General features: G+C 44.6%; 1 protein-coding gene across 2 annotated transcripts in view; it reads right to left on the reverse strand.

Moving 5' to 3' along the window:
• Positions 1-18,153, reverse strand: part of SOAT1 (sterol O-acyltransferase 1) — a 76,252-nt gene extending 58,099 nt beyond the window's left edge. Inside the window, exons 1-2 of one of the 2 annotated variants that reach the window (XM_059412809.1) lie at positions 17,993-18,153; positions 2,564-2,689 (exon numbers count right to left, since the gene is read on the reverse strand). In XM_059412809.1, coding sequence (XP_059268792.1) covers positions 2,564-2,681 — 118 coding nt within the window. In that variant the 5' untranslated portion in view covers positions 2,682-2,689; positions 17,993-18,153. The remainder of the gene's footprint in view (positions 1-2,563; positions 2,690-17,992) is intronic. The other variant, XM_059412810.1, reaches the window with a different exon arrangement.
• Between the last annotated feature and the right edge of the window lie 9,725 nt (positions 18,154-27,878).

Consider the following 27,878-nt stretch of genomic DNA (forward strand, 5'->3'; position numbering starts at 1 on the left):
CAGGGCACCAGTAATCACTGGTAAGTTAGGTGTTGAAGGAATAAATAAAAGGATGAATGGTGTCTAAAACATAGTACTGGGTGCCTAGATGGCTCAGTCGTTAAGTGTCTGCCTTCAGCTCAGGTCATGATCCCAGGGTCCGAGATCCAGCCCTACACCAGACTCCCTTGGTTAATGGGAAGCCTGCTTCTCCTTCTCCCTCTCCCACTCCCCCTGCTTGTGTTCCCTCTCTCGCTGTCTCTTTGTCATATAAATAAATAAAGTATTTTTTTAAATAAACATAGTACATACCCAAAAAAAGTTCATTTAATTCATTAACAAGAAAGGCTTATTTTCTAATTTCTTTCTTACCAGATACAAGAAATTTTATGTATATAAATCTTCTAAGTACACACTGCAAATTCCACTTAGATCAATAAAGCCCACCTCTGATCTGACACATGCAGCAATTTACACTCCAGTGTCACCAGCATAATGGGGCTGTGACCAGCACTTAAATCAAAATGTTCCTTTCTATTCTCTTTTTTTTTTTTTTTTAAGTTTTTATTTATTTATTTGACAGAGATCACAAGTAGGCAGAGGCAGGCAGAGAGAGAGGAGGAAGCAGGCTCCCTGCTGAGCAGAGAGCCCAATGCGAGACTCAATCCCAGGAACTCGAGATCATGACCTGAGCCAAAGGCAGTGGCTCAACTCACTGAGCCACCCAGGTGCCCCCTTTCTATTCTCTTTATCAATGTATTTTTCACCTCTGTACCTTCACACTGCCAGCATACCCACCTATAATAAAGAGAGCTAAAGAGATGGCAATTCCTGCTCTAAAAAACACTGAATTTGTTCTTCTTTCATTAACTCACCTCAAAAATATTACAAGTCTCTCCTACAGTTGCTGAGCTCTTGCTGATCTCTGAATCAAGTTTGCTGCTGATTCTTTAGAGCACTAATCAACCTAACCCCATGGGCAAAGACCCTATCAGTATCGTTATCCTTAACCATGTGGAATCCTCTAATTCCCTCCCCGCCCCTACCAGGGATCTAGCTCATCTACAAGCAGGGGAGCACTGATAAAGGAACCACTGAGACGTTCAAGGGCAGAGAGCAGTGATGGGCAAGGGCCCCTTCAAACACACCCAGGTGCTGGACAAGCTGAAGGTGGAAAGCAAGCGTGGCATTATCACTCCTCCCTGTGGAAGTCAACAGACTAACCACCATGACATCACCACCAATGCTCCAGGCCCCAGCTAATTCATCAAGAATGTGATCAATGGGGGCACCTGGGTGGCTCAATGAGTTAAGCTTCTACTTTTGGCCCAGGTCATGATTTTAGGGTCCTGGGACTGGGCCCTACATTGGGCTCTCTGCTCAGCAGGGAGCCTGCCTGCCCCCTCTCTCTGCCTACCTATACCTTTGATCTCTCTCATTGTCAAATAAATAAAAATAAAAATCTTTAAAAAAAAAGAACGTGATCTCTAGACATCCAAGGCCAAGTGTGCCATGCTCATCATGGCGGCAGTATGCTCAAGTTTGAAGCAGGCATCTCTAAGAAAGGCAGACCTGTGAATATGCACTGGGGCCTACATGGTAGGCCTGAAGCAGCTTGCAGCTCAGGGTGGCCATCAACGAGAGGGACGTTGCCAAGCCTACCTCCAGCACCATGTGCTTCCAGATCACTAGAAGTGAGCACCTGCCTTAAGAAGATCGGCTACAACCTGGTCGCCGTGGCCATTGTGCCCATCTCAAACTGGCACAGCAACAATGTGGCCTGGCTGGAATGTCAAGAGGGTAAATGAAACATCACCAGGTGACTCTGCTAGAAGTCTCTGGACTCTGCCCCCCACCCAGTCAACAAGCCCCTAAGGCTGGCTCTGCACGGAATGTACAAGATCGGGAACACTGGCACCATGCCGGTGGGATGGGTGGAGACTAGCTGCGCCAAATCTGGGATGGTGGTCACCTTGTCGCCACCCAAGCTCAAGTCTGTGGAGATGTCCTGTGAGGCCTGCCGGAGGCCCTGCCTGATGACCATGTGGACTCCGACACAAAGCATGTGTCCAAGAAGTGGCCAAAGACAGCAGGAACGACTGCTCCGTGGAGGCTGCCCATGCTGTGGCACAGGTGATGGTCCTCAACCACCCCGGGCAGAGCCATGCTGGCTACACGACAGTGCTGGGCTACCACATGCTCAGATCTCCTGAACAGAAGGAAAACACGGACCAGCTCTCTGCCAAGAGGCTGGAGGACAACCCTAAGCCCTGAGGCATAGTGAGGCAGCCACTGTGCAGACAGCCCCCAGCAAGGCCATGTGTGAGGAGACCTCCTCTGAGTACCCAGGTCTAGGCCATTTTGCTGCGCGGGACATGACACAAACGATGGTCCTTGGAGTTATCAAAGCAGCAGATAAGCAGTCATCCCCTGTCAGCAAGGTCCCGGAGTCAACAGAAGTGAAGCATGTCCTCTGCAGTGTCCTCAGCAATCTTCACTATAAAAATTACTTCACATCCTAAGTATTTACTGACGAAGGTTAACAAAAGTTAAATAGCTAGAGGAAGAAAATTAAAAGCCTCACCATTACTAGCTGTCTCCAGAGACCCCCTTGAAGGGCTTCTCTGGTCTTCATTTTCCTCAGAATCTTCCCTGGACTTTGACAGCCGTTTTCTTAGAGTCGTCTTCTCTTCACCCACCATTGTACTGTCTAGGAAGGAAAATATAAAAAGCTTTTGTAAGAGAGGAAAACTTTCCCTTTCTTCCTTTCTAGGGTGCTGGGCTGGTCTGACAATCAGAGAGACCTAAGACAGATTAATAGGAGAAAAACACATTTAATTTCATATGGAGGGGAGCTCATAAAAATGTGGATCAAAACATGGAACGCAGGCGCCTGGGTGGCTCAGTGGGGTAAGCCGCTGCCTTCGGCTCAGGTCATGATCTCAGGGTCCTGGGATCGAGTCTCACATCGGGCTCTCTGCTCAACAGGGAGCCTGCTTCCTCTTCTCTCTCTCTCTCTGCCTGCCTCTCTGCCTACTTGTGATCTCTCTGTCTAATAAATTAATTAATTAATTTAAAAAAAAAAAAACATGGAACGCTGCTATCTTTCCAAAGAAACAATAAATGTGTGAAGAATTAACTGCTAAGACAAAGAGATTTGGACTTGGGGTAGTAAATCACTGAAGAAGGCTGTTTAACATTTGGAAACCTAAATTCCTTATGTCTGGTGATAGGGATGTCCTCTACTATCCTGGTACGAGGAGGGTACGTTTCACATGGGAGATTTACCTCCTATTTTCAGAAAGACAAGGGAGGCTCAGAGCATCCTCATGCAAAGGATGTTCTTAAGTTAACTTTGACTCAAAATTAATATGCCAAAGCGGCACATTTTGGGGTGGTGTATTTTGTACCCCTTCACTTTACTTTGAAGTACATGGCTTAGGCAAATGTCACAGTATCACCATATTCACAGGAGGTGACAAATGATGTGTTCTCTTCCTTTTGTTTTAATCATGTTTAAGCATTTTCTAACATACTGTAACAAATTCAAATAAATGAGTCCTTATAAAACAACTGGTTTCAAAGGTCCTTGTTTAAACAAAGCCCTCATCCCTAGAGAACAATTTAGTTGAACAGGCATAGTATGAAAAATTCAGATAAGAAGGGGTGCCTGTTGGGACGCCTGGGTGGCTCAGTTGGTTAAGCAGCTGCCTTCGGCTCAGGTCATGATCCCAGCGTGCTGGGATCGAGTCCCACATCAGGCTCTTTGCTCGGCGGGGAGCCTGCTTCTCCCTCTGCCTGTCATTCTGTCTGCCTGTGCTCGCTCTCTCCACCTCTCTCTCTCTGATTAATAAATGAAATCTTTAAAAAAAAAAAAAAAAGAAGGGGTGCCTGGGTGGCACAGCCGGTCATGTGTCCAGCTCTTGGTTTCATCTCTCGGTTGTGTTGGGAGGCTGAGCCCCAATTCAGGCTCCACACTCAGCAGGGAGTCTGCTTGAGACTCTCCCTGCTCCCACAAATAAACAAATAAATCTTAAAAAAAAAAAAAAAAAAAAAAAGAATTAGCTAACAGAAGGTGCCACAAAATAGAGTAGAATTAATAGGCAAGTCAATGGTAAAAACAATACCTGAAGTTCAGATGCAAGAGCTCATGAAGAGATGGGAAAGGTTTCACGGAAAAGGTATCTGAACTGAGTCCTGAAGGATGAGAACAGAGTGCTCCATGGATGAGAAAGGGTTAAAACAAGGTCCTTCCAAGCCCTGCCAGGGGACCATGACTAATCAGAGTACTTTACTAGAGGACAGGAAACAAGCTTTTGTTGAGCAGCTCAAAGTTGGAGGACTCTGCTGGGTGCTTTACATTTTCTAATCTAATCTTCAGTAACTCTGCCAAAAAAGATCTTATTAATCCCAGTTTGTATATTAAAACAAGTAAGGCTCAAAGTGTTACTGTCAAGACCCTCTGCCCACACACCAGGAACATACCTATAGCTGAACAAGTTGAATTTATTAAGGACATGCACCAAGGGAAACCAAGAGGAATTCCAGAATACCAAAAATGACTTCTTAGGATTTGGGAACTGGCTGGGTGATTTTTTTTGTAAGAGTCCAAAGCAGCAGGGGTTCACTCTGTCTGGGTACTATCAGAACGTGGGAACAATTCTACAACTGGATAGATCAACAAATCTCTTTACGAAGGCTAAAGCTGTAACCAGTAGAACAGCAATAATCATTCGCATCATAGCCTGGAGTGAGGGATGTTGTGTATTTTGTGAGTTGGACAATGTTCATGTTTTGTCTAGGTCAAGACATGATTATGGCATGTTCTTGTTTTTGTCTTGATCCACCATGGTTAGAGAGAAGCCTTGTCTGATGCTGATATTCAGTGAAATTGTTTGTGTTCAACACCAGAACACCAAGACCCAGATGATGGGTTCCAGGCTAGCTCACAACAACATCGAGGCCAGCTGTCAGTACCAGCACAGCTCCGGGATGCCAAGGGCTGCTTTTCTTCTCTTGACAGTAACTTTCCCAAGACCACACAGGGCCAGATCTGAACCTGGGTCAGAATCCAAACCACAAACACCATTCACTCTCTGAATTTTTTTTAAGTTGGTAACAGAAATATGATAAGGGAAAAACTAGAAAGGAGAGCCAGAGTTAAACTCTAAAGCCCTAAGAAAGGAGGGTTTTGTTTTGTTTTTTGTTTAAAGATTTTATTTGTTTATTTGATAGGCAGAGATCACAAGTAGGCAGAGAGTCAGGCAGAGAGAGAGAGGAGAAAGCAGGCTCCCCACGGAGCAGAGAGCCCAATGCGAGGCTAGATGCGAGGCTAGATCCCAGGACCCCGGGACCATGACCTGAGCCGAAGGCAGAGGCTTTAAACCCACTGAGCCACCCAGGCGCCCCAAAGGAGGGGTTTTTTTGGTTTTTGGTTTTTTTAGTTAGGCAACAGCAAGCCATTCTAAGCACTGAAAAATACGTCCACAGTCCAACTTTAGGCAGATTGATATCAACACAGTACAAGGCTGACTCCAAAGCAGTATTTTACTAGATATTCATTAGTCTCAGGCAAAAAGAAATATAATGAAGTCCTCGCTACATTATTTTTAAAGCTCCGTACTTTAAAATCTAGTATTAATGGCCTTTCTAAACTTTTAAAATGTCTTTTCCAGGGGCACCTGAGTGGCTCAGTGGGTTGAGGCCTCTGCCTTTAGCTCCTAGGGGTCCTAAGATCAAACCCCGCTTTGGGCTCTCTGCTAGGTGGGGAGCCTGCTTCCGTTCCTTCCCTCTGCCTGTCTCTCTGCCTACTTGTGATCTCTGTCAAATAAATAAATAAAATCTTAAAAAAAAAAATCCTTTCCAGTATGAAATGTAGTACATGGGGAGTCTGATTGTTTTCTTAAGCATCATTCCTTAGCAATGTAAACATCTGACTAATCTAGATCATTTCCCTTCTGGTTTTTTCAGAAATCAAACAAATGAAACAGAATTATGGATCAGGTCGAAATTTTAGGGAGACCAGTAGAAGCCAATTTAAAGGAACCTAGGAAAGAAGTCAGGGCCACTGATGAAGTTAAAAGTGCTTTGTGTAACAGTGACAGAGGAAGCCCGAAGAGCATCTAACCTCTCCAACAGAAAAGAGAAGTGACAACAGACAACTAAACTCTGGGGGATGCCTCAAAGACAGACATCAAGAAGTAGAGAAGAAAATCAGGGAAGAAATAACAGAGATATAAAGATGCAATAAAAGAACCAAGATGTTTTAAAAATGAAGGAATTATACAGGGGTAATGTGGAATTTAAAAATAAGGGCTGTACTTTTTTTTTTTCCTGGCATCTAGGAAAGGTACTATACTTTTCCATGTTTATGTGTTTTACATGTACTTTATTCTTAACATAATCTGTAAGGCAGATATGTTTGTTATTTTATTCCCCAAATACTATCTTTGGTCATCATGTCTTTCCATATACTCTTTCCTATCTCTAGAAAGCTGTTTGTCCTCTGCTCTTTATTCCTCTAACCCTACCCACCCATCAAAGTGAGGGTCACAGCAGCAGCAATAGTAACAACAGAGCTTTGATTTAATGAGCCCTACCCACCCATCAAAGTGAGGGTCACAGCAGCAGCAACAGGAACACAGTAACAACAGAGTTTCGATTTTATGAGCAGCTATTATGTACCTACCAGATGCTGTACTGCCAAGTCCTTTATTTTTCCAACCTTAAAAGGCAGGTACTAGCCTCATTTTACAGGAGGCTAATGCGGTTTAGAGGAACTTAACTTGCCCAAATCATCTAATTCTCCAAAGGCAGAACTGAGATCCAAAACCAGACCCCAGGAATTCCAGAGCCTGGCCTGTGATGACCAGATGACCTTGCATGACCTCCTGTGCTAAGGTTTCTTTGAGCACCATCTCTCACATCACCCCCTCCTCTGCGGTCCCACTGCACTCTGTATCCTATCACACCACGACACTCAGCGACACCATCTGCCTCTTACACTAAGCATCAGCTTCTCCAAGACAGGGACAATAACCTAACCCTAACCCTCAAATAGAAAGGGAGCACCTGGAGCGTGACAGGCATGCAGGAGTACAGAGTGACTAGTTATTCCAACAGGATACCGTGCTCCTCACAGAGGATCAGGAGGAAAACGGATGCTGGGAGGATGACAACGAGCATCATCTTTACTATGAAGAGCTCCCTGCATCCTACTCATCAAGACCTAAGAGAATTGTTCTTAATCGGGGGTGAGAAGAGGTCCCTAGACTTTTAAGGCTATGCAAAAACTTAAAATATTTTAGCAACTGAGATAATTACACTTTTTATCACATGAAGTTAAGTTCTACCAGGTGACTAAAACAATGTTACTTTGCTTTTGGCTGATACTATATCATGTTGATTATCCCTTGTTGATTAAAAGCATTAATAAACGGGGCACCTGGGCGCCTGGGTGGCTCAGTGGGTTAAGCCGCTGCCTTCGGCTCAGGTCATCATCTCAGGGTCCTGGGATCGAGTCCCGCATCGGGCTCTCTGCTCAGCGGGGAGCCTGCTTCCCTCTCTCTCTCTCTCTGCCTGCCTCTCCGTCTACTTGTGATTTCTCTCTGTCAAATAAATAAATAAAATCTTTAAAAAAAATAAAAATAAAAAAATAAAAAAATAAACGGGGCACCTGGGTGGCTCTGTCAGTTGAGCATCCAGCTCTTGGTCTCAGCTCAGGTCTTAATCTCAGGGTTGTGAATTCAGGCCCTGCCTCAGGTTTCATTCAAGTTGTGGAGCCTACTTTAAAAAAAGGTGAAAAGGGGCGCCTGGGTGGCTCAGTGGGTTAAAGCCTCTGCCTTCGGCTCAGGTCATGATCCCGGGGTCCTGGGATCGAGCCCTACGTCAGGCTCTCTCCTCTGCAGGGAGCCTGCTTCCTCCCCTCTCTCTCTGCCTGCCTCTCTGCCTACCTGTGATCTCTGTCTGTCAAATAAATAAATAAATACAATCTTTAAAAAAAGGTGAAAAAAAATACTTAAGAAAGGGGCACCTGGGTTGCTCAGTCCATGGAGTGTCTGCCTTTGGTTCAGGTCATGATCCCAGGTTCTGGGATCGAGTCCCCTATCAGGACTCCCTGTTCAGCAGGGAGTCTGCTCTTCCTTTCCCTCAAATAAATTAAGTATTTTAAAAAGGGGGGGGGGGGGGACCCGGGGGGCGCAGGGGGTTAAAGCCTCTGCCTTCGGCTCAGGTCGCTATCCTAGGGTCCCGGGATAGAGCCCATCGGGCTCTCTGCTCTGTAGGGAGCCTGCTTCCCTTCCTCTCTCTCTGCCTGCCTTTCTGCCTACTTGTGATCTCCATCTGTCAAATAAAATAAAATAAAATAATCTTTAAAAAAAAAAAACCCACAAAAACTTAATGAAACAAGTTTGACAACTAAATGGTGTTTAATAGCCCCCCTACCCTGTTCAGCAGGGAGTCTGCCTCTCCTTCTACCTAAAGTAAGTATTAAAAACAAAAACAAACAGGGACGCCTGGGTGGCTCAGTTGGTTGGACGACTGCCTTCGGCTCAGGTCATGATCCTGGAGTCCCGGGATCGAGTCCCACATCGGGCTCCCAGCTCCATGGGGAGTCTGCTTCTCTCTCTGACCTTCTCCTCGTTAATGCTCTCTCTCACTGTCTCTCTCTCAAGTAAATAAATAAAATCTTTAAAAAAAAAAAAAAAACAAACAAACAAACAAACAAAAAAAAAACACTGAATGAAACAAGTTTGACAACTAAATGGTATTTAACAGCCTCCCCCCAAAATTTAAGCCTGGGTATCCTATGGAATAATGAATCAAATTCTTGGTGATGAGAGGAGCAAACAGTCTAGAGAACGAAGCCTTCTTTCAAAAGCTATTATTGAGGTACTGAGTCTGTACAATTACACCACCAGAGTTTAAATCTAGTTATTTTTAAGTCAATACTAACTTCTATAGCTTCAATATCCTCTACTTTGAAGGAAGTGAGAATTCCAAAGGCACCGGATTTGGTATCCAAACACTAGAAGGTAGTTTACACCCCTGCTCTGTCATACCACAGTGTCCTTGGTAAATCTGCCAGCCTCTCGTGAGTCTGTTTCCTCATCTAAAACATGAAGATAAATACTACTGCAGGAAGCTATAACAAAAGAGACAATATACCCTGAAGTGTCATCATTACTAACAACCAAGTTTGCAAAACTAACCAAGTAATCTGATACCTACGTATCTACCTCCTGTATGCTAAGTGGTGGTCAAACATTAAACCATACCATCTGTCAAATTCTACAGTTTGCTTTTATGATGTACTAGATGAGGGTAAATAAAGGGCCATATTTATACACCTTCTCAAATGCAGCTCAAACACCATGTGGCTTCCAAGAAAATACTAAATTTTATTATTGTCATACATACAGATGTTAGGAAGGACAAATTACTTAAAATGGTTCACCTTGGGGCACCTGAGTGGCATAGTTGGTTAGGCGTCTGACTCTCGGTTTAAGCTTAAGTCATGATCTCAGGCTTGTGAAATCGAGCCCTGCATCAGGCTCTCTGCTCAAAGCAAAATCTACTTGGGGTTCTCTCTCCTTCTCTCTGCCCCTCCAGCCCAGGCTCTCATGCTTGCGCTCTCTCTTGTGCTTGCGCACGCGCTCTCTCTCTCTCTCTAGTAAAGAAATAAATCTTTAAAAAAAAAAAAAAAAACTCACCTCAATTTTGAGCAAGTCCTCAGATCATCAGATCATGTGACTCATAAGATTATGAGGATACATCTCTGAACCTCACTCAGTCCCCGTCTCTCTCCCTACCACTAATTTCTCTACACTTCTTTAACTTCAACACCCACGTACAAAGATCCATCCAATACCCTGGCCTCCCAGCTCCTTGACTTCTGTCCCCAACATACTCTTCTTATGTCCCAATTATACCTTCCCCTAGAACTTACTGTTAACCAACAATTTACCATGACCATAATTCTGATTCCCAGCAACTGAACCACTGTTGTTCCCTCCAAGTCCATTCTCGCAGTCTTCTCCATCTCAGTTAATGGGACGAGCAGTCAATTCTGCCCAGACTTTTTAAAAACCCAGGAGTCATCCTTAATTCTTTACTTCCCTTATCCAATCCAAAAGCAAGTCCATTTTACTCTACCTTCAAAATAAATCCCCAATTGTGACGCCTTCTCACTACATCCACCACTTTTCCTGAGTCTAAGTGTGGTCCCGTCTCATAGTAGTAGCCTCCTAACTGGTCTGTCTTCATTTTCTCCCTTCTGCTCTACTTTTAACACAGCACCCAGACTAATCCTTCTAAGGTAAGTTAGAGCAAGTTACCCCCCCGATCAAAACCCTCCAAAGGGGGGCACCTGGGTGGCTCAGTGGGTTAAGCCGCTGCCTTCGGCTCAGGTCATGATCTCAGAGTCCTGGGATCGAGTCCCTCATCGGGCTCTCTGCTCAGCAGAGAGCCTGCTTCCCTCTCTCTCTCTCTCTCTGGCTGCCTCTCCGTCTACTTGTGATTTCTCTCTGTCAAATTAATAAATAAAATCTTTAAAAAAAAAAAAAAAACCTCCAAAGGGTGGATTTTTTTTTTTTAAGATTTTATTTATTCATTTCACAGAGAAAGAGATCACAAGGAGGCAGAGAGGCAGGCAGAGAGAGGGGGAAGCAGGCTCACTTCTGAGCAGAGAGCCCAATGCAGGCCGCAGACCTCCATCCCAGGGCCCTGGGATCATGACCTGAGCCAAAAGCAGAGGCTTAGCCCACTGAGCCACCCAGGCGCCCCAAAGAGTAGATTTTGTTCTAAGTGCTCACCACGGTCTAGTAACTCTTCCATCATCTGCCACTCACCTCCCAGGCCCTCCCCCACACCACCACTTCCCACAACTATTCTCACTTGTTCTGCTTTAATTACTTTGGCCTTCTGCTGTGTTTTGGACAAGCCAACTCATTCCTACTCACAGGTCTTTGCTATTTCCTCTGTCTGGAATATGTCCCCCAGATACTCTCAAGCCTTTCTCGAACTTCACCTCATCCAAGTTCTCTGTTCTAACACCCCCTCCTCAGGGACTCCCCTCTCTACCCTGACTAAACACTCTTGCACCTTCTTACTCTCTTATCCCTTACTTTATTTTTCTTCAGAACCCTTACTGCCAGCACATTATCACCTTTATTATCTACCAACCCTACAGACTAGAATCCCCATGAAAAGTACAATTCTGTCTTGTTCATTATTTTCTCCAAGTATCTAGAACCATGCCCGAACACTCTGTACTTAATACACCTTTATTAAGTGGATAAAGTGTTACCAAGCATTTTCACGAATGTTAAAGGAATGAAACAAAGGTCCTTCACATGTCCATGAAGGACATGAGAGTTGAAATGATACTCACTTTTATTCCTAACTTTACCTATTAAGGCTAAAAGATAAATATAAAACAGTTTATGAGGACATTTGCCTAGCCTGGGATTTCCTTTCTTTTTTTTTAATTTTATTTATTTGACAGAGAGATCACAAGTAGTCAGAGAGGCAGACAGAGAGAGAGAAGGAAGCAAGCTCCCTGCTGAGCAGAGAGCCCGATGCGGGGCTAGATCCCAGGACCCTGGGATCATGACCTGAGCTGAAGGCAGAGGATTTAACCCACTGAGCCACCCAGGCGCCCCGATTTCCATTTTTTTATACATACACACACAGGTGCTCTGCTCTATAGAGTTTCAGACTTCTCATCGACATCTTCTATTCAGGACCCAACTCTAAACTTAGATTGCCTAAGAGACTCTGAACAACAATTTGCTGACAAATGCTATGCCCTTTACTCCATTGGAAAATTCTCTCAAACTTGAGAGACTGTTCTCCTGAAATGATTCAAATAATTAAAAAAACATTAAGAATTGTTAGTGAGTTCCCTTAAGTGAGTACTTAACTATTTGCTCTACTCTCTCATTAAGACCTTTATGTAGGGGCACCTGGGTGGCTCAGTGGGTTAAAGCCTCTGCCTTCAGCTCAGGTCATGATCTCAGAGTCCTGGGATCGAGCCCTACATCGGGCTCTCTGCTCAAGCAGGGAGCCTGCTTCCTCCTCTCTCTCTGCCTGCCTCTCTGCCTACTTGTGATCTCTGTCAAATAAATAAATAAAAATCTTAAAAAAAAAAAAAGTTTTTATTTATTTATTTGTCAGAGAGAGAAAGACAGAGGGAGCACACAAGCAGGGGAAGCGGCAGGCAGAAGGAGAAGCAGGCACCCAGCTGGGCAGGGAGCCCAATGTGGAACTCTATCCCAGGACCCCAGGGATGAAGACCTAAGCAGAAGGTGGCCGCTTAACCAGAACCACGCAGGCATCCAAGGAAAACAATAAACTTTAAAAGGAGAAATAAACATTGAAGAGAGAGAGCAAGAGTAAGTCTTTCAATGAAGGACCAGAAGGGTTATGTTTCTTATAAGGCCCAAAAAACATCAGCGTATCAAATTAGACCTTGAAAGTTCATGCTCAAAAATGACCCTGGCACCTTAAAAAGTCTATGCTGGTTTAAACTTTGAAGGCAGGGGGGGTGCCTGGGTGGCTCAGTGGGTTAAGGGTCTGCCTTCAGCTCAGGTCATGATCCCAATCAGCCCGGCATCCAGCTCCCTGCTCAGCAGGAAGCCTGCTTCTCCCTCTCCCTCTCTCCCTGCTTGTGTTCCCTCTCTCACTGTGTTTCTCTTCTGCCAAATAAATAAACTCTTTAAAATGAATAAAATGAACTTAGAAGGCAGGAAAAAAACTTTGTAATTTGAACTGAAAAAATTTCTTTTAAGTTCTGACACTTCAAAGGCACATGTCAAGTATGTGAAAATTCATGTAGATTAAGCACCTCCTTCTACAATGACATCAGATAAATGTGTTGTGTAACAGAGAGGTGTACCCCCATCACACTGGTTGCGCAGGTGCGCACGCACACTCACACACATACAGTATAACAAACCATTTAGGGAATTCCAACAAGTCCTCATTGAAGAGGTGATATTCTAGCCAGAGTTCAAAGAAGAAATGAAGTTTCTAGGTATCAAATCAGGATGGGATGGAGAGAGCACTTTATGAAAAACCTAAGTACAGACCTTGGTGACGGATTCACTATTTTAAATATTTTATGGAGGGCTACTACAGTAACAAGCCCTGGGATACAAAAATGACTATATAACAGCCTTTGCCCTCAAAGAGTGAAATTCTAGTGGGTAAAAGACAAAAACATAATTATAATACCTAGTGGTATTACAGAGCTATACCTGAGATGTACAGGGTATTAAGGAATTACAAGACTGGTGCCTAGAAAAGTCTCCTAAATAAAGTAAAATCTAGGTTAAATCTTAATGGAAGAGAAGGAATACGGTATTCCACAGGATACACGGAAGGGCATGACAAAAGATCAAGGACGCTCAGAACTGATTAGAAGACATTTGCAACTTCACACAAACAGAGAGCTGCAGAGTTTAAAAAACAAAAGGACAGGGGAACCTAGCAGGTTCAGTCCTTGATTTTTTTTTTTTCAGTCCTTGATCTTGATCATACTCTTCATCTTGGGGTTGTGAGCTCGAGCTCCATGTTGGGTGCTGAGATTACGTAAAAAAAAAAAATTTTTTTTTTTAAGAATTTATTTATTTATTTGACAGACAGAGAGATCCCAAGTAGGCAAAGAGGCAAGGCAGAGAGAGAGAAAGGAGGAAACAGGCTCCCTGCTGAGCAGAGGGCTCCATGCGGGACTAGATCCCAGGACCCCAAGATCACGATCTGAGCTGAACGCAGACGCTTAACCCACTGAGCCACCCAGGCGCCCCCTTAAAAAAAACTTTTATAAAATATAGAAAAAATAAATAAGAGGGTGACTTGATATTTATCTTTCAGTAAGATAATTGAGGCAAGAATGTGAAGAATGAGAGAATGGCAAGAACAATTAGCACACACACACAAAAGGACCTGAAATAGGGCTCAAATGGCATGTGATTATTAAATGAACAAATGACTTCACGAACAAATTAGAGATAAAGGAGATAAATTTACAAGCATTAGGCTGGTGTCTAGGATATCCAGGTGGCTATATCCAAAGGCATTTGTTAGAAACCTTAGCTTACAAAGGTTATGGGTGTGCCATCAAGCTAAGTAACTACAGATGGAAAAGGGAGTAGTTAAGTTCAGTCTGATTGTCTGTGGGTCAGCCAAGTGATGATGAAAAAGCAGACAGGTGAATGTACAAGTCTGGACTAAAGACAAAGATTTGGACTCATAAGTGTCAGTTAAGGCCAAGGCACAGGAAGGAAATCTCCTAGGGGGAGACCATAAATCAAGAAATATCTAGGAAATAATAAAGCTAACATTTCCCTAGTAAATACTATGGCTCATTCAATTCTCACAACAACCTATGCAGTAGATACTATCTTCCCATACTAGAGGTTAAGTAATTTTCCCATTATTACAAGGCACTTAAACAACGGTGAAAACCCAAAGCCTAGGAGAGATTAGAGTAAAACTATGAGCAAGCAATGTCATAAATCCAGTTAAAAGATTCAAGAACTAATCTGATCAGTATCATGGAAAATTCAAGTTAGACCAAAAAAAAATAATAATAAAAAGGAAGGAGGGAACTAAAACAGGAGGTGGGACCTAAAATATTTCACAATTTGGGGACATTAATAGCTACAATTTACTTTACTTGTACAATCTGTTTCAGGAAGAAGGACAAAGAAATATATTGGACTGGGTTGCAAAATGAGTTGAGGAAGTAGAAACAGTGATCATAAGACCAGTCTCTCAGAAGGTCTAGCAATAAAGGAAGCAGGAACTCATGTTTACTAATCCAGTAACATTTACAGTACTGGGGAAAAGGGCAGGTGCACAACGGATCACATTTAACATTTGCATTTTAAAAGACACTAAAGATTCAGAAACACTATAAAGCCTGTCCAAAGTCACACAGCCAGTAAGTGGCAATGGAAACATTTTCACTCAAGGGGACATAAATCTGATCAGAGAGCTATTTTAAAATACAACAAACAAAGATTCCAATCTATGCACTGGTTCTGTCATGTTCAGTGTGACATTAAGAAGCCAACATAGGGGGCACCCGGGTGGCTCAGTCCATTCGTCAAGTGTCTGCCTCCGGCGACGGGGATCATGCCAGCATTGGAATCAGGCTCCCTGCTCATGGGGGAGCCTGCTTCTCCCTCTCTGCCCCTCCCCCTGCTTTTGCAAGCCTCTCTCCCTCTAATAAATAGAATCATTTTCTTTTGCATAGATTTTTTTAAAGATTATCTATTTATTTGACAAAGAGAGACCACAAATAGGAAGAAAGGCAGGCAAGAGAGAGGGAGGAGGAAGCAGGCTCCCCACTAGGCAGAGCACCCAATGTGGGACCCTGAGATCATGACCTGAGCCAAGGCAGAGACTTAAATCCCTGAGCCACACAGGCGCCCCAATAAATAAAATCCTTTAAAAAAAAAGAAGAAGCAACACAAAACTGATTTGTCAACTGAATGTCAACTTTGGCCTGCATGCAGTGTACCTGTTAAAAAAGCTTTCAGGGGTGCCTGGGTGGCTCGGCTGGTTAAACTGCCTTCAGGTCACAATGCTTGAGTTGAAGGAAGTTGCTCAGCAGGGAGTCTGCCTCTCTTTCTGACCTCCCCTACTTTTGTGCTCTCTCTCTCATTCTCTGTCCCAAATAAAAATAGATAAATAAGCAAGCAAGAAAGGTTTCAGGGATGCCTGGGTGGCTCAGTCCATAAACATCTGCCTTCATCTCAGGTCATGATCCCAGAATGTTGGGGATCCAGTCCCAAGAGGGAGCTCCCAGCAGGGAGCCTGCTGCTCCCTCTGCCTGCCGTTCCCCACCCCACTGCTTTGTGCACGTGCCCTCTCTGTCAAATAAATTTTTAAAAGCCTTAAAAAAAAAAAAAAAACTTTCAAAAGAACCTATATAAAACAAAGAGTAACCAACTCTCAGGGACCAACTTCACTGTGTCACTTCCACCGTCAGTGAAGGAAAAGAGAACAATTGCAGATATATTTACAATTCCAAAAATAAAGTTTCCTCCTTCCCTTCCCAACAAAGACTTAACCCAAGTACAACCCTATAACACTTAAACATCTCTAAATGATTAAGTCACTTAGCTAAAGAACCCAAGATCTCATTCACATCTGTATGGGCAATATAATTATTTACTCTAAGTGACAAATTTAAAAAAAAAAAGTCATTAACTGCCTTTTGTTAAAAACTTTTTTCATTTCCTTCCCCAAAGGAAGGGGCACTCCTTCCTTGTTAACTCCCTTATTAACATTTTCCATTCAAACAAGTTCTTTCCTCTGTTCTCCAACTCATTCATTCTTTCCTTGTGTCAGGTGCTTGACCAGACTCTGGTAATTAAGACACAAATAGATGCACTAGCCCAGCCTTCCTGAAAGGTACATGCTAAACAAAGAGAACAAGCATTACAACTGATGATTACCAGCTGCTAAAGAAAACAGATTAAGGTGGGCTTAAAAGAGAGAAGGCTGGGTTTCCCCAAGTGATAACTTGAGGAATGGGTTGGATTTGAGTGAAAAAGAGAATGGCAGGGCCGCCAGGGTGGCTCAGTTGGTTAAGCTGCTGCCTTCGGGTCAGGTCAAGATCCCAGGGTCATCAGATCAAGTCCCACATCCGGCTCCTTGCTCAGTGGGGAACCTGCTTCTCTCTGGGCCTCTGCCTGCCGCTCTGCCTGCTTGTGCTCTCCCTCTCTCGCTCACTCGCTCTCTGACAAATAAATAAATAAAATCTTAAAAAAAAAAAAAAAAAAAAAAGAATGGCACATCAGAGGTGGAGGAGACCCCAAAAGACCAGGAGATGGTTTAGAGGACTTCTTAGAACAAAAATAAAACCAATGTGGCTTGAGTCTAGAGAACCAGAAGGAAAGTGGCCCAAAATAAAATGGAGAAGAGTGGCAGCAGTATTTTGGTCTTTATTCTAGGAGAACGTCAAGTGTTTTAAGAGTTCTAAGCAGGGGCCCCTGGGTGGCTCAGTGGGTTAAGCCGCTGCCTTCCGCTCAGGTCATGATCTCAGGGTCCTGCGATCGAGTCCCACATTGGGCTCTCTGCTCAGCAGGGAGCCTGCTTCCCTTCCTCTCTGCCTGCCTCTCTGCCTACTTGTGATCTCTGTCAAATAAATAAATAAAATATTTAATAAATAAATAAAGAGTTCTAAGCATGTGAGACATAGATACACATGCGTTTTTAAGTAATTAGTCTTGAATATACCAGAGCTCCTTCCAAAAGCCATTCTCCTGCCTAGAGAGCACACAAACGTCCCCAACAAGTCATTCATTGATACTACCCACATCAAGGGGGGGGAGGGGACCGCTTCAAGATGAATTCTGTGCCAAAGGAAGGTACTCTGAAAAAAGTAGTTTCAACTACGACTTAGAAAGTGACCAGTGAACTTTATCTACATATAAATAAGAAAAACAGCGTTTACAGTTGTTTCTCGGTTACAAATAACTTCTAAATATACCTATCAGAGAAACTAAATGGCTATTAACATTTAACAGTGACAGAAAATTGCACTTTAATATTTAAAAATATGAGCATGGTTACTTTGGTGCCCAGCCAGCCTTCAAGGTCTTGAGGCGCCACCTGCCCCCTGACACACTTTTCCTCCAAATCAATTCTAGGCTTCCTGGGCACATTTTTGGTTTCGCTTTTTCAACAGAATGTCTTCTAATTCGTAACTTTACTCCCAGCTTGACAGATGCCACGGGATCTGGGGGGCACGTAACAAACCTCCAAGATTTAAAGGGCGCCCCCACCGTAACTTTCCCGCCCACCCCAGCCCCCAAGCTCCCCAGGACTCACGGAGCCTCCCCTGCCCGCGGCTCCGGGCCGCCTCCCCCACCCTTTGGCCCAGAGCGAGGCCAGGCCCGCCGGGCCGGAGGTGCAAGCCGCCACTTCTTCCCCCTTCCTCTGCGGCTGAGGCGGGGGGGACCCGGGCGGGAAGTGAGGCGCGGATCCTCAAGAGCATTACCTGGGGCCGGAGCCCGACAGCGGAGACCTCGTCGGGAACCGCAAAGCAGGGAAGCCGGCACCGCGCGGCCGGCAGAAAGATGCCCTGACGGGAACTCACCCGCTCCCCGGCCCCTCCGCCCGCAAGTCCGCAACCCGCTACGCAGCGTCAAGCGCACGGCCCGCTCCGGCTCGCGATTTTATTGGCGGCCCAGGTCGCCGCCAGGCTCCGCCCACCGCCCACGGCCGCCCCGCCCCTTCCCGGGCTCCCGGGTACCCGGGAGGGGAGAGCCCACCTGGCCTCGGCTCCCGGACTCGGGAGCTACGCGCGATCGGGTTGTGACACCCGTGGCAGCAGCTTGCTTTCGTTTTGCTCCAGCGACCCGATGTGCGGCAGAGAGGAGGCTGAGAGAACGTCCGAAACGGCACCCGGCGCGATAGCTCCAGACCGGCGGGTCTGGTGCCTCTTCCAGAGACTCAGAGAAGCCGCCCCTAGAACCCGGGATCTTTGACTTTGGAGCTAACCCTCTAGGAACAAAACTGAAGCATTTAGCCAGCAGCGTTCATCATGGGATGCTTTACTGCTTCGTAAACTATACTTGACTGTGGCCTTCACAGGCGAACTAGATAAGGAAACAGTGAAATTTATTGCAACAATTAAGAAATTAAAAAGGAGGGGCGCCTCGGTGGCTCAGTGGGTTAAGCCTCTGCCTTCTTTTTTTTTTTTTTTTTTTTCTTTTTTAATTTTTTTTTAAAGATTTTATTTATTTATTTGACAGAGAGAAATCACAAGTAGATGGAGAGGCAGGCAGAGAGAGAGAGAGAGAGAGGGAAGCAGGCTCCCTGCCGGGCAGAGAGCCCGATGCGGGACTCGATCCCAGGACCCTGAGATCATGACCTGAGCAGAAGGCAGAGGCTTGGGGCGCCTGGGTGGCTCAGTGGGTTGAGCCGCTGCCTTCGGCTCAGGTCATGATCTCAGGGTCCTGGGATGGAGCCCCACGTCGGGCTCTCTGCTGGGCAGGGAGCCTGCTTCCCCCACACCCGCTCTCTCTCTGCCTGCCTCTCTGCCTACTTGTGATCTGTGTCTATCATAAATAAATAAAATCTTTAAAAAAAATTAAAAAGGAGGCTTCCTAATCAAAGGAACTTAATGATGCAGAGAGATTTAGGATGTAGATAAGATGCAACAGTTAATCCGATTTAGGTGAATTTAGAGTAAAGGTAGGTGCAAAGCAACGGATGAGAGCAGGAGAGACTGAGGGGTCACGCTCAGCCTACAAACCACTGCGAGCTATCCTAGCCTGCCTAATGACTGAGACCCTACTCCAAGAGCTGAGATAGCCACCCATGACCCTATTAAAGCACCCTGAACAAATGGATCAGCTTTATTTGAACTGACTACTCTGTGAACCTTTAAACAAGAGGATTTGTACAGGTTACCCTTGAAGCACTGTTCACCCCAGAGCTGGCCCTAACAGTCAGTCAGATTCAGAGCTTGCCTCCTCTACAACTGTGACTGGTGCTTCTGCCAACTAGATGGCAAAGGGAGCTGGTAGGGGCACCTGGGTGGCTCAGTGGGTTAAGCCTCTGCGTTCTGCTCAGGTCGTGATCTCAGAGTCCTGGGATCAAAGCCCCACATCAGGTTCTCTAATCAGCAGGGAGCCTGCTTCCTCCTCTCTCTCTGCCTGCCTCTCTGCCTACTTGTGATCTCTCTCTGTAAAATAAATAAATAAAATCTTAAAAAAAAAAAAAAAAAAGAAAAGAAAGAAAAGAAAAAGAGATGAAGGAGCCAAGTATGCCAACCATGGGGAAGTAGAGCATTCTAAACAGTGGACAATGGGTGTTAAGGTGCTGATGCTGATATATAGTTTTGCTTACGTGAGGAACAGGCCAGGAGGCCTGAAGCACATTTGTGGATGGTATGAGACAGGTTGGAGAGTGAAGTAGGAGAGTCAACCATGCTGTTTGGACTTTTTGTTGTTAAGTCTTATCTTAATTTTTTTTTTTAAGATTTTATTTATTTATTCGAGAGAGAGATCGTGAGAGAGAGCATGAGTGAAGAGGTCAGAAGGAGAAGCAGACTCCCCATGGAGCTGGGAGCCCAATGCGGGACTCAAACCCGGGACTCCCGGTTCATGACCTGAGCCGAAGGTAGTCCTCCAACCAACTGAGCCACCCAGGCGTCCCAAGTCCTATCTTATTTTTATTTCTTTTTTAGAGAGAAAGAGAGCACACACATGTTGGGGGGTGACAGGGCAGAGGGAGAGGAAGAGAGAGAATCTTAAGCAGGTTCCATGCCCAGCGTGGAGCCCAGCATAGGCCTTAATCTCATGACCTGGACATCATGACCTGAGCCGAATCAAATGCTTAACTGACTGAGCCACCCAGGTGCCCCATCTTTTTATGTTTTGTAAGGTGTTAAGGCACCTGGGTGGCTTAGTCAGTTAAAGCCAATGCCTCTTGGTTTCAGCTCAGGCATGGTCTCGGGGTCCTGGGTTCCAGTGTCACATTGGGCTCCACATTCAGCAGGGAGTCAGCTTGTCCCTCTCCTTCCTCCTCTGTCCCTCTCCTAACTCGTACACTCTCTCAAATGAATAAATGAAAAAAGACAACAGGCCAAGTGTTATAATAAAATGAAGTGATAAAAAGGCCCACCTAACAGGGTCATTGTGAGGATTAAATACATTAGTACCTAAGAAGCCCCAAGCACAGATACTGGCATATAAAAGTGTTCAATAAACATCAACAGTTACTTTATAATTTTTACCCCGAGATCCATCATCACTGTTGATGTTGCTATCTTCTGGATACAGTGGGAGCAGATGGGATGATTTTCACAGCCTGCACTCTATGAGAGGGAAGGCTGAATGGAGGACTGACTCCCCCTTCCGAACCAGTAGGGGAGGAGTTTAGTTGGCAGGCAAGGGAAGAGGGACATTCTGACCAAAGGAAAAACAAAGTCAAAGGCCAACAGATAAGAGGGAACCAAAGCCAACTAGAAAAGAAGGCAGTTTGAGTGTTGTTGAACAAGAAGCAGCAGGAGATCCACTTGGTGTCAGTGCTTAAGAAGTGGGTAGGCCAGGACACCTGGGTGGCTCAGTTGGTTAAGCAGCTGCCTTCGGCTCAGGTCATGATCCCAGCATACTGGGACTGAGTCCCAAATGGGACTCCTTGCTCGGCAGGGAGCATGCTTCCCCCCCTGCCTCTGCCTGCCATTCTGTCTGCCTGTGCGCTCGCTAGCTCTCTCTCTCTCTCTGACAAATAAATAAAATCTTAAAAAAAAAAAGAAGAAGAAGAAGCGTGTAGGCCATGCTGGGACAATCTGACATAGACTCTCTCAGAAGAGCCAGTGAAAGACGTTCCATAGAGAAGAGTCACTATTTAGGAGACTGAACTCGAGGGAAATGCAACTGCACTTGAGCTCAATAAGGAGGGCATTACAGTAACATAGATGAAGGATGACAAATGCTTAAACTAAGGGTAGCAGCAAGTGGGGTGAGAAGAAGGGGACATATCTGAGAGCTATTTAAAAGGACAATTGACAGAATTAGTAAGTGTTTGGATGTGGGGATTAAAGATGTAGCTAGGATATCTAGCTTAGCAAACTGAATGGCTGGGTTTTGTTTTGTTTTTTTTAAGATTTTTTTTATTTATTTATGTATTTATTTATCAGAGAGAAAGAGAGTAAGCAACAAGCAGGGGGAGCAGCAGGCAGAGGGAGAAGCAGGCTCCCTGCTGAGCCAGGAGCCCAATACAGGACTCAATTCCAGGAGCCTGGGATCATGACCTGAGCCCAAGACAGATGCTTAACCAGCTGAGCCACCCAGATGCCCCAGAATGGCTAAGTTATTGAGTTTGCCAAGTTGATGCTAAGTGAGGTAAGAAAATATATCCTGGACAAAGGGCAAGAATAACTACTTGCTATATCAGCTGAACTCATCCATCTCTTATTGAGACCTAAAGAAACTGAACAAGAAGCAATCAAGTTTTGTTTTGTTTTCAGAATAAAATCACTTTAACGTGTTGTTGTTGTTGTTGTTGTTGTTTTTCTGGTTGTGTTGATATTGCACACTTACTATGGGAAATAAAACCAAAGGTTGAACAGGTCATAGGTAAAAGCCATCTAATGCTAACCCAGAGATCCACCTAAAATTTGATGTGGGGAAGGAAGAGAACAATGGCCTGAGCCTGGGACTGAGCTCAGTCACAAGAAAGCCCTGGGTTCTATGGGGAACCAGAAAGGGAGACTGAAAAGGAACCACACCAGGGTTTAAAACACAAACATCTTGGGGCCCCTGGATGGTACAATCAGTTGAGCATTCGACTCTTGGTTTCAGCAGGACACACGATTTCAGGGCCGTGGGATCAAGCCCTCCATCGGGCTCCCTGCTCCGCAGGGTATGTTGAGATTATCTCTCTCCCTCTCCCTCTAGCCCTCCCACTCGTGCTCTCTCACTTGCTCTCTCTCCCTAAACAAATAAATAATAAAATAAAATACAGATATCTCACTTCTTCAAAGGTTCACATCTCCCTGACTGATACCAAACAAGCAATAAATATCCCAGCCCAGGGGCACCTGGGTGGCTCAGTGGGTTAAGCCTCTGCCTTCGGTTCAGGTCATGATCCCCAGGTCCTGGGATTGAGCCCGGCATCAGGCTCTCTGCTCAGCAGGCAGCCTGCTTCCTCCTCTCTCTCTCTCTGCCTGCCTCTCTGCCTACTTGTGATCACTCTCACTGTCAAATAAATAAATTAAATAAATGAATAAAATATAATAATAAAATAAATAAGATTTTAAAAAACTATCCCAGCCCAAGTTCGTGTAATTTCTTTTTTTTTTTTAAAGATTTTATTTATTTATTTGACAGAGAGAAATCACAAGTAGATGGAGAGGCAGGCAGAGAGAGAGAGAGGGGGAAGCAGGCTCCCTGCTGAGCAGAGAGCCCGATGCGGGACTCGATCCCAGGACCCTGAGATCATGACCTGAGCCGAAGGCAGCGGCTTAACCCACTGAGCCACCCAGGCGCCCTCGTGTAATTTCTTCATTGGCACTTCAGCCTAGCGAAAGAGTTAGACTCAGCTGAAGTTGAAGTTTTGTGGCTAAGCACTAAGGACAATGAGTCAAGAGTGTAAATCAGAACGACCTAGATTGCTATGTCCCTGAAAACACTGGGAGAGCTGGAACCCTGCTTTATTAATGTATTCCAGAAGCACCCAGCACAGTACGCAAGAACCACCAGATAAATACACTGAATGGGTTAATGAAGCCAACAGAAGGCATAAGTCCTGAGATTGTGGGGCAGATCCCAAACAAAACAGATGTCAGGCACAATTTCATTCTTTGTCTCGGTGTTTCAGTCATCTTCCATGCTCTGAAATCATCATTTGTTTTTCTACAGACAGAAGTGTTGGTGTATAATAGGCGAGCACCATCTACCCCAGTTAAACAGGCAGAAAACTTGACTCTGTTGATTCTCTCTATCAAAATAGTGAAGCACATTTTAGGCACTGCCACAAATATAATAATAGTTCAAATACAACAATAGTTCAAGGGAGATACACATAAGAGGAAACACCCTCAAGAGTTCCTGAATCAGGGTGCCTGGGTGGCTCAGTGGGTTAAGCCACTGCCTTTGGCTTAGGTCATGATCTCAGGTCATGATCTCAGGGTCCCACATCGGGCTTTCTGCTCAGCAGGGAGCCTGCTTCCCTCTCTCTTTCTGCCTGCCTCTCTGCCTACTTGTGATCTCTGTCTGTCAAATAAATAATAAATAAAATTTAAAAAAAAAAAAGAGTTCCTGAATCACCACAGATTATTTTTTTTAATCTCACTGAAATTAAGTGGGTATAAATCTAAAGAGGATTATGAACCTTTAGGATAATTTTTTAAACCCTAGAGGAATCAATAAGAAAATAACTCTAAAAAAAGTGAAAAGGGGCACTTGGGTGGCTGGACCACTGGATGGCTTAGTCCTTAAACGTCTGCCTTTGGCTCCGGTCATGATCCCAGGGTCCTGGGATTAAGCCCCACATTGGGCTCCCTGCTTAGCAGGAAGCCTGCTTCTCCCTCTCCCAACTCCCCCTGCTTGTTTCTCTCTCTCTCGCTGTGTCTCTGTCAAATAAATAAGTAAAATCTTTTTAAAAAGTGAAAAAAGTAAAGGAATTTAAATGTTACACTAGAGGGATGCCTGGGGGCCTCAGTCGGTTGGGCGTTAGTCTATGGCTCGGGTCATGATCCCATGGTCCTGGGATCAAGTCCCACATCAGGTTCCCCGCTTAGCAGGGAGCCTGCTTCACCCTCTGCCTGCAGCTCCCCTGTTTGTGCTCTCTTTCTCTCTGACAAATAAATAAATCTTTTTTAAAAAGTTCACTCTCTCACTCTTGCTCTCTCTGGCAAAGAAATAAATAAAATATTTTTTTAAAATGTTGCACTAGAAAATATTCAGGTAATGAAAACAAACAAATAAACAAAAACAAAGAAGAGAACAAAAATGTTGTGAGACATAGAAAAGAAAAATTTAAATGGCAGATGTTAAGTTCAATTACATCGATAGTAGCAACATTAAAAGTGAATGAACTGAGCAATCCAATGTAGATTGTCATTAATAAACATTAATAAATTAGATCCAGCTGTATGCTATCTTTAGGAGATACTCTTTTTTTTTTTTTTTAAAGATTTTATTTATTTATTTGAGAGGGAGAAGCAGACAGGGAGCCCACTGCAGGGTTCGATTCCAGGACTCTGGGACCATGGACTGAGCCGAAGGCAGATGCTTAAGGACTGAGCCACCCAGGTGCCCTAGGAGACACTCTTTAGATTCAAAGATACACATAGGTTCAAATTTTTTAAATGGAAAAGGAAAAAGATGTATTGTGCAAAAAGCAACCATAAGGAAGCTTAAGTGTCGGTGTTAATATCAGACAAAATAAACTTTTTTTAAAAAATATTTTATTTATTTATTTGACAGAGAGAGATCACAAGTAGTCAGAAAGGCAGGCAGAGAGAGAGAAGGAAGCAGACTCCCCGCCGAGCAGAGAGCCCGACGCGGGACTCGATTCCAGGACCCTGAGATCGAGACCTGAGCTGAAGGCAGCGGCTTAACCCACTGAGCCACCCAGGCGCCCCACAGACAAAATAAACTTGAAGGCAAAAATTCTAGGGGCACCTGGATGGCTCAGTGGGTTAAAGCCTCTGCCTTCAGCTCAAGTCATGGTCCCGGGGTCCTGGAATGAGCCCCGCATCGGGTTCTCTGCTTGGCAGGGAGTGTGCTTCCTCCTCTCTCTCTGCCTGCCTCTCTGCCTACTTGAGAACTCTGCCAGATGGATGAATAAAATCCCTGGACCTTGATCCCTGGACCCTGGGATCAAGACCTGAGCCAAAGGCAGAGGCTTTAACCCATTGAGCCACCCGGGACCCCAGGATGAATAAAATCTTAAAAAAAAAAAAATTGCTGGGCGCCTGGGTGGCTCAGTGGGTTAATCTGCTGCCTTCGGCTCAGGTCATGATCTCAGGGTCCTGGAATCGAGTCCCACATCGGGCTCTCTGCTCAGCAGGGAGCCTGCTTCCCTACCTCTCTCTCTGCCTGCCTCTCTGCCTACTTGTGATCTCTCTCTGTCAAATAAATAAATAAAAATCTTTAAAATTAAAAAAAAAATGCTTAAATGCTGTGCCACTTAGCAAGACAGTGTGAAAGTTAAACAGAGTTGATGAAGGACATTTGGAAGGCAGACAGGGACAGGAGCTCCCACCACCCGAAGAGGAAACCATACTTAAAAGGATTTTATACCCCCTGAGGAAGGAGCCCTCCACCCTTTCAAAAGATAGATGGCAAAAATCTGATTGGATGAGAGGTGCAGGGAGGGTTAATTAGATTAAAGCAGCCCACCCACAAGTCCTTAAACCCCCCCTAGACTTAGACACACTGGTGGCAACTCCCTTGGGATCCTTCCCTTTGCGGGAGCTTTGTACTGCCACTTTATTATGGCTCCGTAAACTGCTTTGCAGCCCACCACTCTTCATTTGGTCTACCTCTTCATTCTTCGAAGTGGCATGACCACGAAACATGGGCACCAAAGAGAAGGAAATCCTGTAACAGAGTGACCATATGACCCAGCAATTCTACTCCTAGATATAGACCCAAGAGAAATGGAAACCTACCTCCATAAAAAACTTGTCCAAAAGTGTTCATAGCAGCATTATTCATAGTGGCTAAAAAGTGAAAACAACCTGAGTTTTCACCCACGAACGAAGAGATAAATAAATTGTGATATATCCATATAATGGAATATTATTGAGCCATAAAAAGAAATGAAGTACGGGGCACCTGGGTGGCTCAGTCGGTTGGGTATCTGCCTTCAGCTAGGGTCAGAATCCCAGGTCCTGGGATCGAGCCTGGTATCAGTCTTCTTGTTCAGCAGGGAGCCTGCTTCTCCCTCTCCCTCTGCCCCTTCCCCTATGCTTGTGCTCACCCTCTCTCGCTCTTCTCTCTGAAGTAAATAAATCAAACCTTAAAAAAAAAAAAAAAGAAAGAAAGAAAGTGCTGATATATGCTATGACTTGGATTAAACTTGAAAACATTCTACTAAGGAAAAAAACGTCTGTCACAAAGGAGCCCATATTGTATGATTCCATTCATATGAAATGTGCAGAATAGGTAAATCCATAGAAACAAAAAGTAGTTTGGTGGTTACATGGAGCTGGGAGAACTGGAGGGAAATTAAGGGCCTAATAAGGGTACCTGTCTGTCCCAATGTGTGGAACATGAAACTCTTGATCTGTGAGTTGTAAGTTCAAGTCCCATGTTAGGAATAGAGTTTTCTTTAAAGAAGAAAAACCAGAATAACTGCTAATAGATACAGAGTTTCCTTGGGAGGGGTGATAAAAATGTATTAAAATTAAATGTGGTGAGCACCCCAGTAGCTCAGTTGGTTGCGCCACCCTTTCAGCTCAGGGCATGATCCTGGAGTCCCAGCATCGAGTTCCACATCGGGCTCCCTGCTCAGCAAGGGGTCTGCTTCTCCCTCCATCTGACCTTCCCCTTCTTGTGCTTGCTCTCTCTCATCCTCTCTCTCAAATAAATAAATAAAATCTTTTTAAAAATTAAATTAATTGTGGTGAACGGTGCTCAGCTGTATGAATACACTAAAAACCATTGATTTGTATACTTTAACCGGCTGGATTGTGAGGTATGTGGGTTATATCTCAAAAAAACTTATTTTTTTGGGGCGCCTGGGTGGCTCAGTGGGTTGAAGCCTCTGCCTTCGGCTCAGGTCGTGATCCCAGGGTCCTGGGATCGAGCCCCACATCGGGCTGTCTGCTCCGCGGAGAGCCTGCTTCCTCCTCTCTCTCTCTCTCTGCCTGCCTCTCTGCCTACTTGTGATCTCTGTCTGTCAAATGAATAAATAAAATATTTAAAAAAAAAAAAAAAAAAACTTATTTTTTTAAAAACAGTCCAAACTAATCTAGAGGTCTGAATGGTGGTTACCTTTTGCTATGTTATCAGTTGAAAGAAGGCATGAGGGAGCCTTCAGATGTATTAGAAATGGTTAATATCGGGGCAACTTGGGGGCTCAGCCAGGGACACATCTGCTTTTGGTTCAGTTCATGATGGTCCTGGAATGGAGCTCCATGTCTGGCTTTCTGCTCAGTGAGGAGCCTGCTTCTCCCATTCCCTCTGCTGCTCCCCTTCCTTGTGCTCTCTCTCACTCTCTATCTCTTTCTCTAATAAATAAATAAAATCTTAAAAAAAAAAAAAGAAATGTGTAATATCTTTTTTTTTAAGATTTTATTTATTTGACAGAGAGAGATCACAAGTAGGCAGAGAGGCAGGCAGAGAGAAAGGGAGAAAGCAGGATCCCTGCCGAGCAGAGAGCCCGATGCAGGGCTCGATCCCAGTACCCTGGGATCATGA

This window comes from Mustela nigripes, chromosome 10, assembly GCF_022355385.1.
Source record: "Mustela nigripes isolate SB6536 chromosome 10, MUSNIG.SB6536, whole genome shotgun sequence".
NCBI lineage: Eukaryota > Metazoa > Chordata > Mammalia > Carnivora > Mustelidae > Mustela > Mustela nigripes.